Source organism: Anser cygnoides, chromosome 5 (genome assembly GCF_040182565.1).
Source record: "Anser cygnoides isolate HZ-2024a breed goose chromosome 5, Taihu_goose_T2T_genome, whole genome shotgun sequence".
Taxonomy (NCBI): Eukaryota; Metazoa; Chordata; class Aves; order Anseriformes; family Anatidae; genus Anser; species Anser cygnoides.
Genome location: NC_089877.1, coordinates 28,767,247 through 28,788,358, shown reverse-complemented (window position 1 = coordinate 28,788,358; position 21,112 = coordinate 28,767,247). Strand labels below are relative to the sequence as shown.

The following is a 21,112-nucleotide window of genomic DNA, read 5'->3' as shown; positions in this document are numbered from 1 at the left end:
ATCAGTTTTATAAAACAATACAAATATGGTTTGTATAACTGTATAAAACACATAAAATGTAATTTTTATAAAAATATCCAAAAACTTAATCGCTTAAGATGGTTAAGAATCATGGGGCAGGAGCTGGGAGGTTGTGAAATGGCAAGTCCTAGGGATAACACCGGGAGCAAGGATTTAAAGTCAGTCTGTCAAATCAAAGTTGAGGTTGTAATTCGTACAGCATGGATGGCCTGCTTACGTTTAGGACATGAGGAGGGGAGGAACGATGCATTTAACAGAAACTGAGAATTCAGAATAAGCTTGAAGGAAAGTAGCAATTTAGAGGATGAAGGTGAATGTGAGGTGTTAAGCATTGCTTCAGGACGATACAGCATCTTTCTCTGAAAAGGTGCATTTTTTACTAGAGAGAGAACAAACTTTAAATCTAATCTGTGGCCTTCAGAAATCATTTGATATGGTGACACATTGGGAAATGATTAGCTTAAGTAAAGGAAATGGGGATTAATAGAAGAATAAGATAAGCAAAGAACTGACAAAAGAGAATGTGACACCACTATACTGGGGAGGGTCTGTTAGAAGGTATTTTAATAGAAGAGTCAAATTACTCAGGGGATCAGTAAAAGATGGGATAAACTCTAATGTCATACAGTAAAATCACCCATTAGAAGTAGTAATGAAATGTGCACAAAACCTGGGAGACCACTGTTTAGAAACAGCAGGGGACAAGAATATATGAATATACTAATTGACCACAGGATAACCATGGACTTGTTAAATTTTGCAGTGGACTGTACTGTGGAGATCCTTGATCTTGTGGAAGTCTGGCACAGACCTGTACTTTATTAATCTGTTCCAGGATCACTGTAGTGGGCCCCCACGTGTTCCCACGTCTGGCACTTGGAAGGCAAAGCCAGCTCAGATTCCTTTGCTCCAGTAGGGTTGGCTTGTCTACAAATGTCGACCACCAGTGCAGTGTGGCTATAAAAAAGGCAAATGCAATCAGGTGTGATATTCCCTAGGAGAGTGAAAAGTACCAATACATAAGGCTTGGAGACTGCATGCCGCCTTCCAGCTGTGGTTGTGGTCACCTGTGTCTGTGAAGGGGAGTGAGAAAGACAAAACGCAGCTCTTTCGTATTATGTGTGCTAAAGTGGGAACAGGTGCAGAGGGAGAGGGGTAAGCTTTTCTTCGGAGCCTAGAAGAGCTCCTTATCTCTAGTCTTGCAAAACGAGGTCTCTAAGGTGAAGCTTTTGATATCTATAAATACACCAAGAGGTAAACATGGGGGGGGGAGGAACTAGTTAAGCTGAAGGGCAATATTTTGCAAGAATGAACAGATGCAAGCTGGTTCTGATTATAGTTATGCTGGTAATTAGAAGGCGGCTCATCAGAGCGATGAGGTTCTAGAACAACAGGAATAGTGGGAGCAAAAATGGCTGCATTCATTTACAAAAGGGATTATATGATGCAGTTGCCAGCAGTGAAAGGGAACTAGACTTACTGATTTGGGACATCTATCCCAGTCTTGGACTTCTCAGAACTGGGTATTTCAGTTTCCTCAAGTGATGGACTGTCTGAGGAAGTTATTCTTGCTCTGGCATGAGCTGTGTGGTAAATCAGGTTCGTCGACTTTATGTCCTCTTTGGACTTAAATTCTATGAATAAAGACTGAAATCTCTTTATGCCTGTATAAAAAAAAAATAGAATTTTGTTTGAGAGATGAAGTGTTGCATCCAGAACACAGTTACCTGTAAACATACTTAGTGCTGTAGCATCCTTCCACAACTAGTGATCCTCTTTTGATTGAGAATGGGTGGTATCACTACCTGAGACTGAAGCCCTGTGATCCTGTGTAGTGTGCCTAAGGTAGCCTGGTTAAATGCCTGGCAAGGAACTAGGGCTAGAGATTATATTGATGTGCTGGACTGGTCTGTGGAAAAGGCTGCCTTGTGTTTCTATAAAGCTGTAGGTGTGCTGGTTGGAGAATGCTGGTCTTCCTTCCTATCGCAGAGTTCTTTCAGCCGTGCAGTACTGAAGGAGTCTGCCTTCTCTTTCTTTTAAGCGCCTCTTGTGAGCTAGAACAGTTTCACAAATGGTTGGAAAGGCAGGCAACTCGTTGCCTGGAAAACTTTCTATTACTGAACAAAGCAACCTGTATACAAAATAACTCATAGCTGATGTTTGTAGCTAAGGGGTGTAATATGTCTCCCTTTATTCAGCTGTATGCTTGCTGTTCTGAGTTAAGTGGCCTGCTGTATTATGTAAACTTACACTATTATGTATACTTAGGGTAACCTGAAGCTCGGCTCTCTTACCTGCAAAATATGAGCCAGGTGTTCTGGGGCGCACACACGACCAGAGGGACATCTAAAGCTTTCTCACCCTGCAGAGGCAGAGGTGCAGGCGGTGAGGCTGAGTGACTTCACTGTTGTCTACCAAGTCTTGGCCTGTTACTTTGGCCCCGGTTCAGGAAAGAGTTTGCCTGTGAGCATGTGCAAAGTCCTGAAGTACGGATTTCAGTGTTGTGATGAAGCCGATGAACTAATAACTGTTTTGGCTTTGCAAATGTTTGTTATTGTAGGGTTGTACAACTGGCTGCAGGACTGCACACGTTCAGTTGGTATTACAATCTGTGAGTGCTCACCAACTCCTGAATTTGGTTGAGGACACGTATTATGTGCATTCTCCATGTCTTTTAAAATGAACCCCGTGTCTGAAACTTCTAAACAGTTACTGCGTAAGAAAATAAAAACAACTCCAAAAGCCACAGCTTCTTCCACTTTGTGGAGTTATATATATCACTGTCTACAAGGACTTCAGTAGAACTGCATGTTTGGTCTTCAGACCTAGCTTGTTCCCAGCTGGGATCTCTGCATGTTTTAATAGAGTGTTACTCTTCCGCTGTCATCCTCCATTGTATCTGGTGGCTGAGGGCACTGGGCTGAACTGAAATGTTTAAGCTAGCTGCAGTAAAAATGAACCTCAGAGCACGGAGACTGTGCTTTGTAGCTCTTCCTGTGTTGTGTTACAATAAGGTAAGCTGAAGTGAGGAAACAAAGTGCACCGCATGTGTATGTTTTAGTCTGTTTGAAGACAGCCAGATGATGCTTGTAGCCATGAAAGTCTGCTCTCTGTGGCACAGGTGGAGCAGGTATGGTGAAGGTGGAGCTGGATGTATGAGTGTTAGTTCATAGTTCTCAGATTTTCCTGCTGGCAAAATTGTTTTAGAAATGTCCTTAGTGGAAAGGAGCATGAAAGGCCTCTAAACTTAGGGGAAAAAACAGCTTCAAGGTTTTCCATTGTGGTTAATTTTATAAGACTTGCCGTAGCTCAACCCATTAGGTCCTTTCCATCTCCTATTTCTGGAATTCAGTGTTAAATGTGTTCCTGGAGAGTGAAATGGGAACATGTCAGTGTGTAGAGGGATAATCTTAGTTGAATGTGTCCTGAGTAACTGTCCAGTGCTTCCAATGCAAAAGGCTTTCTCTGTTCTACTCTGTGCAGTGCCTGTGTACCTCTGAGACGGAGCTGATTGAGATAGAGGGGCTGTTACTGTGCAGGATGCTTGGCCCAGGGTGTTTTGCCCTCTTCAGTTAGTTTGTAACCTCTTAATGAAAGATAACTTCTGCCCGAGACAGCGGTAGGATTAGTCAAGAAACAAATCTGTTCTCTCTTGTCCCTTTTCCCCCCTCTCCCTTGAGCTGCTTTTGCACAGCAGCAGGTTTTTTCTAGATATGATTCACTGGACTGCCAGGCAACTCTGTTGGAAAGGATTTGGTGGTCCATACACCCAAACTAGAGAAAACTTTCCCACCATGCCATGTAAAAACCACTTGTGTTGTAAAGGTTTTACTTTAAGCCAGAGTCCGCATTAGAAGGAGAAAATGTACAATTTTCTCGGGGGTTCTGGTCATGTAACTGTTTCTTCTGAATTTATCTATCTCTGTGTATAGGCAGGTCCTATGGTAGCAACCTCAGGCAGAAATGGTGCAGAAGAGTTCTGCCTGGACTTGGGGCTGTTCAAAGTTGGAAAGGGTTATTTAACAATACGACAAAACCGGGATGCTGGCTGGCTGACTAGGAAACCACAGATCCTCCTGCCACCAAGGAGATGCAGAGAGGGCTGTATCTTAAAAAATGCAGAGCTTCTCTAGTCCTTCCTGAGACCTTCTGTCCTGCTCCACTGCCAATACTGAGTAGCATGTGCGTTGCCTTGCGTTTCCCTGAGAGCAGGACTTAGAGCTAACAGGAGGAGAGCCGACTGGTTTTTCAGAGGGGGAGAAGAATTCTTGAGGGCAACCACGAATCACATGCAGCGTGTTGTGGGCTAACTGTATCAAGTCATGAGGGATTTGGAACAAATGAACTGTTACTTCATATATTGCATTTTCTCACAGTCAGTGTGAGATAAGACACCAGTGTCTCAAATTTGTAATGAATGTGGGAGCTGAGCCACACCTAAAGTTTTAGTGACTTGAAAGTTTGCAGCCATAGTGGTAATAAAGGAGGCAGGAATGAAAATCCTTCTGGTGCGTGTATATAGGTAGAGGCTGAGCAGGTCTGTAAGGATGGCAAGATGGCTGTTTGTGGAATACACGGTGTGATGCATTAGTAAATTATTTACTCACTTTAAAGGTAAAAGTTTATTTGAATATTTATCTGTTATCCATTAACTGCTGGCTTATGTACATTTAAATGCTCGCGTATGCTCATCTGTAACATCCCTGGCTTCTAATGTAGTGCCAATGTTAATTTATAATTGTTATTGTGAGGCAAACACTTATAGAGTTTCCTATTGTGAGTTGATTCTAATGGAGTTCTCCCCACAATGGAGTGGCCATAGAAGGACACACTGTAGCTGCGTGGTAGCATTGCTGCTCTTTCAGGTTCTAGATGCATGTCCTCTCCCAAATGCAGCTGTACCTGTGAAAGGTATTGCTGTTGCCTGGGGCTCGTCTCTGCTCCTCAGCTAGAAACCATCATTCTCTCAGTCTGCTGGGAGAATGATGTGGGTAAGTACTCCTAACTCACTGCACTTAATCACCCCTGTGCTGGCCGTTAGCAAGGTCAGCTCACCTGCCTGACTTGACCAGTGCATCTCAGGAAGCTGTCATATAATCCATTTATCTGCTACAGCAGGGAGAAGAGCCTCTTCTGGCAGAGGGAAATGTCTGTAACTTGGCATAGTACCTTTAGATGATCTTTAAGGTTCTTTCCAACCCCAACCATTCTATGATTCTGCTTGCAGAATAAATGGGCTCTGTTACTAGTCCCGTTGAGTGGACTGAGGGAGACTAGGCCCAAGGAATGAAAAGTTTGTCAGTCTAAAAAATATTTATTTATTTATTTTCCCCTCCTTCTCTTCTCTAGGACTTCTAGAGCACCTCAGGAGACATCCCAAGTGGATAGCTGAACAATGGCTGAACTCACCATGGAGAATGGCAGCTGCATGGACTGGCAAAAGCGATGTCTTGCGTTGGAGTCCCAGCTCTTCAAATTCCGCTTGCAGGCAAGCAAGATTCGAGAACTGTTAGCTGAGAAGGTGAGGCAGTGATGGCTTCTTCTGCTTAGTACTGAGTTATGACATGAAGGCAAAAATACCTAAATGCTGAACCATTGAGTAAAACTGTTCCTGTAGTGGGGATCTCTTTCCCGTTTACAGTAGGTCATTTCGGTCTGCTCATCGCTTGAGATACAGGGATATTGCTGCCACAGTGGTGTAAAGTGATGTTAGTGAAAGTAAGAATTTGGCCTTGTTCTCTGGAAAATCACCAGGTATTCTGACTGTACTGAAAATGCTGTGCCAGCAAGATTCTAGACCTTAAGTGAGTGAGGCAGCTACAGAGCAAAGATGGGTATTTTTTATAAGAATGGTGGGATTAGGACTTGTCCTCCCATAAGCTTCTCTGTTGCCAGACAAGTTATGGTATAATGTTAGAAGACTGGACAGTGGTATGTATACTGTTATAACAGCAGAATAATATTGCATATCCAGTCAAAACATTCTGAAACGTTCTGGGGATGCTGAAGAGCAGGACTGAGGTGCTCTGTGAGATCTAGATGTCAGAAACTTGCATGGCATCTGTCTGGTTTTACAGGCATCTCCTACCAATCTCTCTTTCAAGTGCGTTAGATAAACTCACCTGCAGTCCTAGGAGAGAGGATTGGCAAAAATCCTCTTTTTGGTGTATGTTTTTGTGGTTGTTTTTTTTTTGTTGTTGTTTCTTGTTTTTAACTTCCATCATAGTGTATAGATTTTCTTTACACAATCTTTCAATTTGAACTCAAGCTTTTTCATTAAGCTCTAATTTGCACATAATCCAAGTTTGTAGTTTGTTAAGGAGTTTTTTGTTTCAAAATGTGACTTATAATATCACAGTCCGGTTTAAGACTGTTCAGCCATTCAATTACTATTGGAAAGTGAGAACAGTTTCTTTCAGTCACAGTTTGCTGTTGAGTTGAAATCTTTGTGATTGACTGCAGTTTACTGTGAATAGTAAGTTTTACTTGATGATAGATGTGTTCTAACTCACTTTTACTCCACTTTGGGTTATGCAACTTCTATGTGTATGTGCTTGTCTGTTTTTTCGGATGTTTTTAAATGAGTTTCTTCAGAGTGGAGCAGTTCTGATCCTTGCTTTCAGTCTAATTACACTTTGACTAATGCTTTATGCTGTATGGGAGACATTTATTCCACCTCTCATTGTTTTAAGAAATGCTGCAATTCTAGCACCCTTTTCATCTTTTCAGTGTAGATTGGAGGTGGACTTTATGACTATTTTTAATATTCTCCAAGGAAAGCAACATCTAAAGTCAGTTTAGATAAAGTAGTGTAAAAATCATTGCACAGCTGTGGTACAGGTCTGGTAAAGACAACCGTGATGTGCAGTACTCCACAGACTCCATAATGCAGGAGATGTAGCTGCGTGCTTTAACTCTGCTCTGAGAAACTTCCTTGCTACCACCTAGCTATCAACCTTCTTTTTGGAGAACAGACTTGCCAGGCCCCTGTTGGAATATCCCTTTAGGGGGGTCTGTGGGCCACAACAGAGAATAAAATTGTCATCAGCTTTAGGGGGGTCCTCGAGGAGGGGCCCTACTGCAATTAATCCAGCCTTTCAGGCAAAGCGATGTTCCATTTGTTAAGATTAAGGAGCAGCTTGGTTCAGTGATCAGGTTACTCTGTAACTACTTGTACAGCTCCCTGTTAGGCGGCTTACTTGGAGGGTCAAAGAGCTGGCAGGCTTGCAGTTCCCTACTCTGAATGTCATACGGGAAGGGAAAAGCACGCCTGGGGATGTGGAGCAGCTCCGGTGTCCTCTCCTGACGCAGGTGGACTCTAGGCCCCAGAGCAGGTGCTCAGCATGTGATGCTCATGCTGAACGTGGCTGTTGGCCAGTTTCCTATGCCCTGTATTCCTGACTGCTCTGTGGTGACTTCTTTAGACATCCTCCTCTCCCCTTCTGTCGCCACAGGGTGCTCCAGCAGTCACAGCACTGGGCTCCTGTCCACGCTGCATCCCACTACTCGGACAGGTGGGGATGCAGAAACAAGGAAGATGCATGCTCAGTGTAGGGATGCCAGCTCCAGGGATTTGTCATGTTTTGTAGCAACTGTGACTCTATTTTTACTTCCATCAGTGAGAATGAAGAGATTCGTATGTCTTTGAAATACTGTGTTTCTAGAAGGGTTTTGAGCGAAGGAGGAGAAAATCTTGAAAAATGAGAAATGGGCACAGTTTGAAGCTGGGTTGCCAACCTGTGGTGCCCCTGAGATCCTCTGATAACGTTTACAGCAACAGAAAATTAAAAAAAAATAAATCATAGTTTTACCAGAGAAAGCAAAGAACAGTGTTAGCAGTGGTGTGATACTTGCTCGCTAGCCAGTTTATCCAAGGGTTCTGGAAGCTGTGGATCAAAAGCTTGGAAACCTGTTCCCCAAATTTTAAATCAGTCTTTAACAAATTTTACAATTTCAAGGCAGATTTTACTATTTTAACTTAAAAAAAGGCAAACAGAAAAGCCCACTCATGTCTGACATTGGTAGTACAATGCACGCTAACACTTTAAATACTTGAGATTTTGAAAATCCGCTTAGACCGAATAATCTGGATCGCTGCTCAGAACAGGAGGAATGCAAACCGAGGCGGTTGAACTGCCAGCGCCCCAGTTGGCACGGTGTTGGCACGGTGCGACCGGCCTCGCGTGCGGCCTGGCCTCACCACACACCAGCGCTGCTTGGGCCGGCGTGGCGGAGGGCCCCGGCCCCGGCCTGTTGGGCCCCTGTGGGGCTCAAGGCTCTGTGTGGACCTCAGCAGGGGCCCGGTGTCCCTGGACGCAGGGGTTATTTCACTCTGAGGCCCCTCTGTTGGTGAGCGACATAGCAGGCTGTTGCCTTGGCAGCGAGGTGGCCTGGCCGCAAGTGAGCGCTTGAAGAGAACGAGAGGAAAATGAGGCTGAGACATGCCTCAACTTTTTTCCCCTTGGTTTTATTTCGCGTGTTCTGAGCGGTCAGGAGAGGGAAAGCTTGTCTGAATGGCTGATAGGAGGATCTTTTGCTGCTTTTAGAAGGGTCATCTGGGTAACTTTTAACCTGTTTCTGTCTTAATTCAATAAAAATGAACACTTGGAAAAAGCCTCTTTTGTCTCATGCAAGCATGGCTATACAACTGGGCCTGTTTCTCTCTTTATTCAAGCTGTCTGGGCTAATGTTTGGAAGAAGAGTTGCTTGAATTCATCTTTGCCACTGATTTTTTTGTGTGACCTGGGTCAAGTTACTAAGTAGCATTTGTCAAGCTATAAAGCCTTTTGAATGAAAGGACCCATGTAAATAGCAAGTATTATTATTAATTCATTGAGGGATTTGAAAGAGCCTTACAAGCATGGATGTATTAAAACTGAATGTACTCCAGTGAGACAGCTGACACCATGGATGGGTGAAGCAATCACTTTGTGGATATGAGAAATGCAGTGGTTATTTAACAGTTCATATTAGGGCAACCCAACAATGTAGTACAGGAAGCTAAGAAAAGTGCAAGTTCATTTAAGGCTACGGAGGGAATTAGGGTGACAGAATGTAATTGATTTGCCTGGAACTTCGCCAGACCATCCTGATTGCACAAGAAATTTCATAACTTTTTAGTGATCAGGAATGGTCCCAACATAACTTATTCTGTCCTGATCAGGAACCAGGATTACTACCAACAGAAAACAAACTCGCATGAGGAACCTGCTGGAACAAGAAGACATTTTTTGTTCAGAACAGCGCTGTCTTTTTAAAATAATTTGAGTCATTCGTGGAGATCTGCAACCTTGTGGAGAATCAAGCTGTTATTCTAAGAGGATAGTCAGGGGGATATATAGATTCATCTGAAATCTGTGCTCTGGATGTAGTCCCTGATGGTGTCAATTCATCAGAAAACTAGCAGAAACTGTTCACTCTGAAGCTACCATCAGAAACAGTCTTTGTTTCAGAAAGTGTATTATGCCTCCAGTTTGCATCTGTCTTTCACCAACGTATGTTGCTACTACCTGTCTGTGGCTGTGACTGTTCAGAGACAGAGGGAAATTCCTTGGTAGACCACTTTTCCTAATGGACAGATGAAAATGTTGTGCCCAGACAACTGCTGTTAATGTTAGATTGCCTTGATCTCAGTCTCTACCAAGACTCTCAAAGTCTGTGTTTGGTCAGAACAGCTATTGCTTTAGCTGTCTGTGCAATCTTCTGTGGCACCTCTCATCCTCTGCCAAGATGTCCTCAGTGATTTGTGGATTAAGCTCCATAGTCTGTGATGTCCTTGACTGCTCCACTGGAAAAAATATATCAGATATGTGCCATGCTAAATGTGGCGATTTGTGATCTTCGTGCTTTGTAGTTGATACAGAATGACTTTAAGTTATATGATCATTGATGTGTCTATGTATGTGTACTTTTCTGATACGTTTGTCAATAAGCGTCAGTCCACTCATGATAAATGTGTCTCTGTGAAGAGGAGAGTCTTATTGCTATCTAAAGGATAGGAAGTGGAAACAAAGGAATACTGACATCTCCTTTCAGGGTGATCAACACAAGACGAATAAGTTCCATTTTCAGAAGTATTGATTTGCTTCTCATAGTGTCCTACCTGACTTTCTTGGCTCTGATGCTTTGTCTAGTCATCAAACGCATCAGGGTAGAGGAGTTGTTTCCCTTACAATCTTTGTTTGTTTGTTTGCTTGAGGCGTGATTCTTTTAATCTTTTGAAGCTTCTTCTATCTCATTCTTTCATGAATAAAACACTAGTAAATGCTCAAAATTCAACAGAGCATTATTCAAATTTTTCAGCTCAATGGCTGAAACTTAGAGTCACTGAGCTGATATTGCTGGGCTATAATCTGAGACTCATCAAGGCAGGGCAGGTGGTAGAAGACAACCTTGCAAGCATCAAATAAAATCCTATTGCTAGTTTAAGAAAAAAAAAAAAAAAGAAAAACAGGGTTCTTGTACTTGAAGCAATGCTCAGATTAAAAATCGCAGAATTGTCAGTTTGCAAAGCTATTTAAAATGAGAAGAACAAGAAAACTAAGAACACCAATAATTCTGTCAGGTATGAGCCTGTGATGCTTTTGAAGTGACATCTCAGAACTTGTTGTGAGCTTTCTAAGATGTATTCATTTTTATTTGCTATTGTGAATAAATCCTAGCTGAAATAAAAACAGGAAAGGATGGTGGTCTGTAGACAGGCTTCTTGCAGGGACAGCCCATGGTGTGTAAATCGTAGAAATGGGGTCAAGACTCCGGGACTTTTCCCTTGACCCGTGTAATGAATGATGAACCTTACTAATGAGAAAACAGTTCCGGTAAATTCAGGTTGGGGCAGATGACTGGAAAAGGTCAAAGGCTTTTTTCCTGGTCAAACCTGACTACTTAACCCGAAAGATGCCAAAGATCTGTGACCTGAAAAAGAAATGGAAGGCTTTTAAGTCAAACAACTGAATGATGGATTAACATCTGGATGATGTTAATTTCTTCTTTTTCCCTCTCCCTCACTTGTCTTCTGATTCTGAAGATGCAAGAATTGGAGCAGAGAGTAATGGAAGCAGAACAAAGAGCTGAAGATGCAGAGAAACAGGTAAGAGATCATCTTACGTGGCTCTGGTACAAGCCCAGCAGGAACTTACTCTCAACTTCTTCCAATTCATTGTACAGAGAGCACTTTGCAGCACTGTAATATAGTAGTGAAACACTGATTCATGGTAGCGAGTGGATTTTCTGGTCACACTCCCCAGTCTTTGAGCCTGAGCTATGAACAGGTGCCTAAATAGGTTCAATACCTAGTGAAAACCAGCACCTTATATCTGCCTCTCTTTAAAGCCTTTACTTTAAAGCCTTCACCTGCTCGTCCATGATTAGCCCACTTGATTATGGAAAAGGAAGGGGATGTTTTACTTCAGCTAAGGTGCAGAGATAAAACTGGCAGGCCCTCAGAAAACAAATATTTAACAGTACTGGTAGGAACTTGTCTACAAGTAGAGAAGTTTCTGCAGAAGAAGCAGGATGTGTCTGCAAAATCAATTGTTTTAGACTTTCTTTTCACCAATTACTGTTCTGGCTGAGGGGCCAATGGAGAAGAGCAGTAAGCACAGGATCCATGGCATGATGGCTACATCATCTAAAAGTTAGGCATACTATGTAACCTAGTCCTTCTGTGCTCCTTGAATAACAGCTAAAGTGGCAGACTTCAACTTGTGAACACGCTACAAAGAATAATGTACCCTTGGGAAACAGACTTGTACAGTCTGCACCGTAAGGAGTATTATAAACACAGCAGCCAGGAACTGTCCAAAATGTCTGAGAATGGCTGTCAAAGAGGACTTATGTAGTGAAGGGCTGAACAGAATGTTATAAGCAATGGGAAACACATTCCTTTGGAATCGGGAGCTTTCATCTGCAGAATGTACTATTCCAAGTCTTCATCAGTTTGGTATTGGTGAGATTTTCTTCTCACCAGCTTATGTATAGGAACAACACTATGTCATATCACAATGCTGTTGGCCTCTATGCTAGATTAGCAATTGCCAACCAAGAGCAACAATTGTTTCTGAGAGTGGTATCAGTAAGTCCACACACAACCAAGACAGGCAAAGGTAATGTCTCTGTGACAGCACCGTGAAGGAGGCTTTGTACAAGGTGACACCTCAGTGACAGGAATAGCGTCCTTGATGTGGGAAGATGCAGTCACACCAAGAAGCAGATGTCAAGTCAAATCCAGATCAGAGAATGGGCGACAAAGAACTTGACTGGGAAGGTGTAGGAAAGGGAACTGAACAGAAGTGGAGGTTGCCATGGTACTGCGGCCATGTGTTGGCAGGTCCTAAGGACTAGCAGTCTTCAAAGTTGTAGAGTCTGCCTTTCCAGGAACTTGGTCCCATCCAGAGAGGAATGTTGCTAGATGTATGCTTCACTGCTGCCTAGCTGCACAACATGTGACAGCGTAAGGAGTAGGTCCATTCCCTTCCACTAACAAGTGTAGTTGCCATGAATGAGAAGCAGCTTACAAAAGAGAGGGCTCCACATCAAGTGTAAAATCCCTTGTTATCTTTCACTCCAGGAGTCTGGGGGATTGGATTTGTTAATTCAGCAGGCTCCCTGTAGCTGCCAGCCTCAATTAAAGAAATCACATGTTTGCAGTCCCCACTCTGAGCCTCTAGCACAGAGTCAGCATTTGGGCATCAGACAGAAAGGAGGGGCCACCTCTTTTTACTATAATCACCCTAAACTCTAATGAAAACACATCTGACTCAGCAGGCTTAGTTTTCTGGTTCAGATGTTGGGCACCTACCTTTCGGATTCAGTATGAGGAAGAGGCAGTTTGCTTCTCTGCCTAATGTAGGCGGACAGGAAGACAAAACACGGCTGCAAGCGTGAGGTGTAGGCTGTTCAAAAGAGCATGAGTAACTTTCTTGCACAGGCTCTATGAAGTGTCCAGTTTATTGCCCATCTTCTGCCTTCCTGGTTCCAAACTCAGGCTAAATTAATAGTATTTAGAACTGGTTTCTTTGCAGATTCGGTTTCTCTGGGATGTGTTGGAACCAGATATTTTCCTGTTGTCAAATGCTGTATTTAGCAGGTTTGAGTTAAAGTCACAGAAACCAATTCAAGTTTAGAAGTGAAGGCTTGTAATCTCTTGCGATAGGACAAGGTGATTATAAAAGAGACTGGCATATTGAGAGACATAGATTTTGAAGAAAGCACAGAGGTTTTCAAAGTCAATTAAAGCTGAAAAGGGTCAGCAGCAGCTAAATTTTAAAGCACTGAAGCCTTGTCTGTAGTGAAGGAATGCTACTTTGGTGCTTCTCCTGCTGAGACGAACAAGTGGTGGTGCTGGCAGGAGCTCAAAGATAGGCAAAGCTTCTGTTAAATCTAAAATGGTAACACCTTACGTCTAGAGAAAATGCTTGTCAGAATGCCAGAAGTTGCCAAAACATTATCTTAAGCTGAAGACTGTAGGAAGAAGGAAGCACTCTTTTTGGGAGTGTTTTTTGGTGTATATCTTAGTGCTAAATGGTGGAAAAAAGCTGGCCATACTATTGCAAAGGAGGAAAACGCATTGTACCTTTCCCAAAAGTCTGTATAGACTATAGTGCCTGCATGGTCTCTCTGACCAATAGCATGCAAATATTTAACAATCCACAACGTGTTTATCTGTTCATTATTCAATTTACATCTGTTACTCCTTCAGCAATGCAAATGAATGCACAATGCTGTTTCCACATATGTGAAAATAAACTGTGACTTGAAGTCTTTCTTCCTATCCCTAGTATTTTTCCTATTCAAAACCACGACTTCCAGAAATACCCTGTCAGTCGGGGTCTTACCACTAAACAAGCAGCTTCACGTGCATTATTTGGTTTTGGTCTCCCTCTGATTGTCCTTACAGGTCAGAATTATGGAAGAGGAGATAAAACTAGCCAACATGAAAACCGGTGAATCAGACAGCACTCTGTACAGGAAATACCAGGAGCTGATGGGTACAGTGCAAGGAAAAGAAGACCTGATTAACAGACTGGAGACTCAGCTAGCGAAACAGGTAAAGATACCTTCTGTAGGGAGATCTGTAGCTTTCATGAGCTGGAGGGATTCTGTAATGCATGGTTCTAAGGTACAGCTCATGTCTCCATTGCATGTTATCCTCTTACAGCTGATCTGAAGGCAACGATGCCCTGCTCAGTGTGAGATTTTCTCCTTCAATTCTCCTTTCAGGCATAAGCCTCCATTCAGCCTCAGTAGCCCTTGTCTTTTCATTACAGGAGATCGGTCAGTGTCCTTGAAGGACTCACTAGGTCAGACCTGAGTCAGTAGTGAGACCCTAAGTTGTAATGCTGAAAGCTGGTGACAGGATTTCTCTGGCTATATAGGTTACTCCACAAATTCACTTTGGGGCTCATTTCTAACTCAGCATGTGCTGCATCTTTGGAAGGGAACTTTCACAGTCCTCAGCGACCCTTTGGCATAGTTCTTATCTTGCCAGATGTTTTCATTATAAAAGAGCAGCTCTTGGTCTTTTCCATTCTCAGTACATGGAAGGCAGGAACTAGTTCTACAGCAGGACTTGTATTTCAGCTCTGTTAAAGGCCTTGGCCCTATGGTCTTGTTTATAACATGAGGAATGCGATATGTTGCTACGTAAATTACTTTCTTTTTAATGGAAATAGAATTTTACACAATTATTTTGCGGTTTGAGTTGCACTTTACATGAAGCTAATTGTCACCTATTTCAAGGGCAAAATAGATCAGTAAGCTGTCTGAACTTAGATCAAGGATAGCGTGGAGGTCAGGCATCAGGTCTTTGTGATACTCTGGGTTTCAGGTCACTTTCCTGGGCCAACTTACTCTGGCAGAATGTAGATGAAGTTTCTGCATTTTGGAAGAGAAAGAATGTGTTCAGAAGGAGCTACAACAGTGATCTTGATCTGGAAGCAGCTCTTGTAATGTAAGATGGAAAAAAATTCTGATTTACCCAGAAATACAAGGTGATTAAAATCAACAAACACGAGTTGGAAAAATGTTTCTGTTAGTAGAAATCTCTTAATTCCAGCAACAAGAGGCAAAATGAGACTTCTGGAAATGAAAGCTGAAGGTTGACAATTTCAGACAAGAAATGCTGTCTCTCTGGGTCACTGGTTTAGTTGCAGATGGGAGTTCCGGAAGGTCATTAAGGTCATTAATGTAATATTGCAATCCTATTTGTTTTCACTGGGTTGGAGAGAGCTGTACAGTTCAGAGCATTATGAAGAGGACACTGAGATCATGTCTGCACCACACAATAGTGTGGGACACAACGAATCCCTAACTGCTCCTGGATCTTAAAGCACAGTAACTGCTTCTACAGATGCTGTGCCTGAGTGAATTGGTTCTGCTCAGAGGCAGGGCTTAGTAAGCTCTGTGACAATGCTGTTGTAATGTTGCTGTTCTAATGTAGGACCTTAAGTAAAATCTTGATGTTGCACTTCAAAATATTGCTATACTACACAATGGATCTCCTACCACTTGGTCCCTGAATTATTAGGGAATCGAAGATGTAACCGTGTGATGGTTCTTCAGAGGACTATGGTAAATCCACTACGTTTGCCAGATTGTTTCAGACTAATAGTCATGTCTAATATTCTGACTCCACCAAAGGCTGGTACCTGATAATTAGGAACACACACAGCCATGTTCAGGGAGGAAAACTAAATCCTTCTCTTGAAGCATGAGATTAGATTACTTTTATTTCATTATCCTCAACTGCAACGTTTACTGCTGCCCATAGTGTTGCCAAGATCTATTTTAAGCTCAGCAAGCATTTTTGAATAAAAGCTTTTAAATGTGTGGTTGTGATTAAAATCATGTGCTGATTAAAAGTGATGTGAAGATGTTGGCTACTTCCTGTAATCTACTGTGTTTTTTGAGTGGCATTCAGTGAACACACACTCTTCAGTTTTCTTGTTGTTTGTTTTTAAAGAGGCATATACATTAACTCTTATTCTCATAATTAGTGGTATTTGTTCACATCATGGGAAAAAAAAACACAACCTAGCAGAGACATTGCCAACTGCTACCAGCAGCTATTATCTTTGTCCATTTAATTAGAAAAAAACAAGGGCTAATTGTGCCATACAGAATATGTTCCCCCTCTATACCTTACTCCTAGAACTGATTTCTCCTTGTAGTTTAAATCATTGTGGAAGGCAGCGCTCCTGATGAACCACAGAGGAGATGAACAAAATGCTTCAGGTGATTGTAGTATCAATCCAATGCCTTTCAAAGGAAATTTCCAGAAAAAAAAACGCAGCTGAGAAAACATAGCTGCAAAAATGATGTTGTAGCAACATTGCCCAAGGAGCTCAGGTGGGGGAGGAGAAATGTTCATTATACAAATCACCAGTATTCCCATAACACCTTTGTGTAGATTAGAACCAGTTTGAGCCAGTATGTAAATATACCACCACTTACACCATCTAAAACCCTCTGAGCTGGTCTTAGCGTTTCAAGGTCAAGTTGTGGAGCTTTTTCCAAGCTGAGTCTACATCTTTATGTTCTCAATGAGAATATTGTGCGTTACAAATATATTGTTATGAGTTTCCATCTTACCTGCCCTTAAGATCTATACTCCACATCTGCACCAACTGAATCCCTTTGGCTTGCAAGCATTACACGATTTTATAAATCATCTACAGGCACTACTTACTGCTGGCTGAAATTTAATAAAGAATTGTGTGTATGGGGAGGAGGGATGCTACCGATGCTCAACAGCAACAATGCAAAACCATCTAAAACAAGAAAAGTGGGAGACTACTCAAATGAAACTGTGGGAGGTGGGCAATCATTACCCAAGTTGGATTTTGGTCTTCCCCAAGAGTCTCTTGAAACAACCCTCTGACTTTGACTCCAGGGGCCACGTAAAATAATTTAAAGCGTTTGACTTTTCATCGGCCAGCTGGATAATAATATCCAAACAGCAGTCTTAAATTTTACATCTGGAATGGGACCTACAGTGAATAAGTCACTCCTGATGCAGTAACCTGCTGAGAATACTGCTAGTTATGCTGTCCTGATGCATCTAATCTTTTTTTTGGCACAGAAACAGCTGAGGACTGAGGAAGCCAAAATTGTTCAAGAGAAAGCTGCCAAGATCAAAGAGTGGGTAACATTTAAGCTGAGAGAGGTAAGTCTTCAGCTTGCTGCCATGTTTCAGGGCCTATGGGTAGATGCAGTGACTCCACTCCCAGCATCCTCCTATGTAGCGACAATAGCATGAGGACAGTCAGTCTGCCACAGAAGCTTTTACCTTGTTTGCCCCTGCATGCATTCAGCTGCAGGACTAGGGTCACCCCTCTGACTTAGGGCTATTTACTGATTTGGGCAAACTGTGAATGACTGCCAAGTTGCTAATGCCCCAAAATGGTCTCTGAAGATTGTTTCATTTACTAAGCATGGATGCCTTTCCCCCAGCTTTCTTCTGCCTCTCCTTTTTATGAGGGTACTGTTTCTGTATCTTTTCCTGACAAAGCAGCTGGGACACAAACACGTTATCCTTTGCTCTTCCTTAATTTGCTGTCCCTGACCAATGCTGATTTTCTACTGCCCAGAGTTTTCTCGTCTGGTCTCTCTCTTTTATCCATCCTGTAGGCTTATGTCTGCATCTGGGCCCAACTCAGTATCATCTAGAGTAACTAAGAGGTAGCAATGGGTCAGTACTCAGTTTTAAAGATGCTATAGTAGTTTGTGTCTGGGAGTTGGGCCTATCCAGTCTTTCCTTTTTATTCCAAGTTAAAGCCATAAATTTCCCGACCTATACCAGCAAATAATCTTTTGGAGGTGAAAGACGTAGTCTTTGTGGGCACTAGTTGTGTTGGGGTGCAACTTTGTAATCTCATTACATTGTCTAGATAATTTGTGCTAGAAAGCTGTGCTTCTTTCATTCTCCTGGATGAGATAACTTAAGGTGCATCTACGGTACTGGCTGGTGCAGCACAAAAAAGGAAACGCAGGGTTGACTTAGAGTGACCTGCTGTGAGTCCAGGACCATACATTCACGTGTGTCTTTATTGGCAATGAAGTTCATGCCAGATGGTGATTCTGGGAGCATTTCATACATAAGTAGACCACTGTTGACTGAAGGACTATGCATCTACATTGTAAATAGGTTGCCCTAGATGGCACCATGAGGGCAATTTCAGCCTTGATTCCATCAAAGGGAAGCCTCTTCAGATGCACCATTGCTGTGTTTGATTGTATGTTGGGACACTTCAACAAAGATATAAGGAAAATTTGCAAAAAATCACTCATGAACTAATTGCAGATATAAATGCATCCATAATGTTTTTCTGTTTGATCCCCTAAATCGGGGGGATCTTGTTTTGCATGTACAGGGGGAGAGGAAAGATTCTGCTACTGGGTAGTAGTTATTTGATTGTCCTAACAGTTATTTCTGAAACAAGGGTAAGTGATAAACAATAGCAGGCAAAAAAATTAAAAGATCTATCTGAGAACTTCAAATGGCATATACAGAGGCTATTTAAGAAAGCACAGCAAAGTGTAAGTGGAGCTGCTGAGGAGAAGGATTTCAAGGTGATGGGTAGAATTCACACTTTTTTTTTTCCTTTTTCTGTTCAGACACTTGAATGTAAGTAAAGTTGAAGACTTGCTCTGTGTAGAGGAACACAAGTGCATACACAGTTATGCATAATTTTTCAGTTTTTGTTATTGTTGTTTCACAGCTTGAGCTAGAAAACTACCACCTGAAAAACTGTAATCAGAGGCTGACGGAGCAAATTGAAGCCCTTCAGGATACATTGCAAGGTAAATGCATTCACCTGGCATTGTAGCCTAGTAACCAGCACAAGAGTGGAAGGCAGCATTCCCGGGTTGTATTCTTAACTTTGTCAGAAATGAGCACTTGTGACAGTGAGCAAGCAGTATAATTGTTCTGTTTCTCAGTGGGTCTGTGTTTAAGACGGGAATAGCATTGCTTAGCTGCCTTAAAAGCCCTTCATTGATTTCCCATCTGGGACTGAACATAGGCCCCTGTTTTGAGAGTCTGGTTTTGCCACTAAAATAAGCCAGCAAGCTCCTGAAATAAAAGCACTCACTGAAATCCATAGGAAAGCTCTCTGTTCACTTCAGTAGTGTGGGATATAAGTCCCTGAGGTATTTCACTTCACCTCCACACGTGATGTATCCTCATTCCCACAGCTCTGCCACTTCTGCTGGCATGTGAATTGAGTAACTGAGTACTGAGTAGGCCAAGGCAGCAGCTGCCTGGTGTGCTGTTCAAAGCTAGGTTCTTCCGTGCTGTCAGGTTGGGGTGGAAAAAGCAGCTTACATTGCTAGTCCTTTTGTGGTTCTTGTGGGACAACAGATGGGGAACTTTGGTCTTCAGGGCTTGAAATCAACACCTTTCATCACAACACGTTTTAAAGAGGAAATTCTGTTTACCATTTTCTTCCTGTTTTTTTTTTTGTTGTTGTTTTTTTTCTTAATGGGGTTGGTTTGGTCACTTAAGGTGAGCTAGTTTCCAGAACTTCACTGGACATGCAAGCAAGGGGCGTTTCTTTGCTGCAGATGTCTCTTTCTGGCATTCCCATCAATCCACAACAAGGGAATAGGGCAAAATTCCTTCTAAATCCCACCATGTTTCTAGCTAAATACTTTATTGAATAGGTTTTTCTCATCCCCTCTGACTCTGACTGTTTACAAAAAGAGAATGGCTGGTAAGCTGCGTTAATAATCTGGTATTAAGTGTTCCCTGTAGCCCAGTGCTCTGGGCAATGAACAGTTCTACCCTGTCCTCTTATCCCACTTTTTTTTTACTATGCCAGGCTAAATCCAGAGGCCCCTGCAGAGGGACAAATCTTTTTGCTTGCCACGCTAATAATAAGAGCTTCTTCTGCTTAATCTCCTGTCACATCCAGGAAGCTGCAAAAATATCAGTAATATTTAAAATTAAAATGAATGGCCTTTTTCCAGTCTAGACTAATGATTTGCCTCAGAGGCAGGGGAGAGTGTGTGCCAGGCCTGTCTGTTAGGAATAGCTAAGGTAGCATCCAGTTTCTTGTGCCTTGGGTGCCAAGGTCACAACAGCTCTGATGGTTGGTTTTTCTCAGCTGTATTTCAAGAAATGGGTTTAATTCTCCACAATCAACAATAATTTATTGTGCTGTTTGTCCTTCCCTCTGTTACTTTGTGTCTTCAGTTTGTTTCTATTTCCTCTTAACAATACCTGTAGAGTTTGATGTTCAGGCAGCATTTTCAGTCATGTATGGTGAGTGTGACTCTGCACAGCTTTTTGTGAATTCCAAAGCTTGTTATGAGTTGTTGCTTTTCAATAAGGTAACATATAAATGCCAAGGTAAGTGAAAATCATGAAGTGATTGGTGACCACACACCATCCTGCCAGAGGTCATACGCATACTTAAGTAGCAAACACTGGAAATCTAGCTAATCTAGAAAAAGAGTACTTGAGAAGATTAGACATGAAGAAACATAATGAGGCTTTTTCACAACCACAGATTAAAATGACAAAATTCTAGACAACTTCCCATTTCCAGATAACAGAAGTAAAATGCTGGTGTGTCTGGCCCAGAGAGATTCACGGAGCTTTGCTTCCCAATCTTCTTTCAGCCTTGCAGGAGTTTTGGCACAGATGTGTTGTGGTACTGAGATAGGACTGCAGATGTGGCTAATCCCTGAGGTTTCTTGTCCCTATCCCAACTGTACAGAAGCAAGACCGAACCTACCACAAGGTTAATTGTGGCCTTCTTGCCTAAGCTTAGTGCTAGGAAATAGAGGCCTGAGTTTATAATCTCCTGTGGGATACCACAGGAGTTTGGCATGGTGGACAAGAAGCATGGGCAAAGTGCAGGGCTTCAGCATAGGCTTCACTGATCAGTAATATCCTCTGCTACTCCAAGTTTTATCCACGCTTTCTTATACCCTAAAGTTCCTATTCAGTAGAACTGAACAGGAGAATTGAAGTCAAAGGATCCGTGCTAAGCAGTGTTCTGGTTACTTAGGTGGTTTTTGACAAAGTATTGTGTAGATAGGTGCATGTCCTTCTTATGGCTGTCTTAGGGGAGGAGACATGATTGTA

At 42.3% G+C, this 21,112-nt stretch overlaps 1 protein-coding gene across 3 annotated transcripts in view; it reads left to right on the top strand.

The window, feature by feature from the left end:
- Positions 1-21,112, top strand: part of PLEKHH1 (pleckstrin homology, MyTH4 and FERM domain containing H1) — a 50,914-nt gene that overhangs the window by 1,353 nt on the left and 28,449 nt on the right. For 2 of the 3 annotated variants that reach the window (XM_048064983.2, XM_066997697.1), the window contains exons 2-6: positions 5,371-5,542; positions 11,048-11,110; positions 13,919-14,068; positions 17,102-17,185; positions 18,741-18,822. In XM_048064983.2, the coding sequence (XP_047920940.1) occupies positions 5,417-5,542; positions 11,048-11,110; positions 13,919-14,068; positions 17,102-17,185; positions 18,741-18,822 (505 nt within the window). In that variant the 5' untranslated portion in view covers positions 5,371-5,416. Of the gene's footprint in view, positions 1-10; positions 1,276-5,370; positions 5,543-11,047; positions 11,111-13,918; positions 14,069-17,101; positions 17,186-18,740; positions 18,823-21,112 lie in introns of those variants that run through there. The other variant, XM_066997696.1, reaches the window with a different exon arrangement.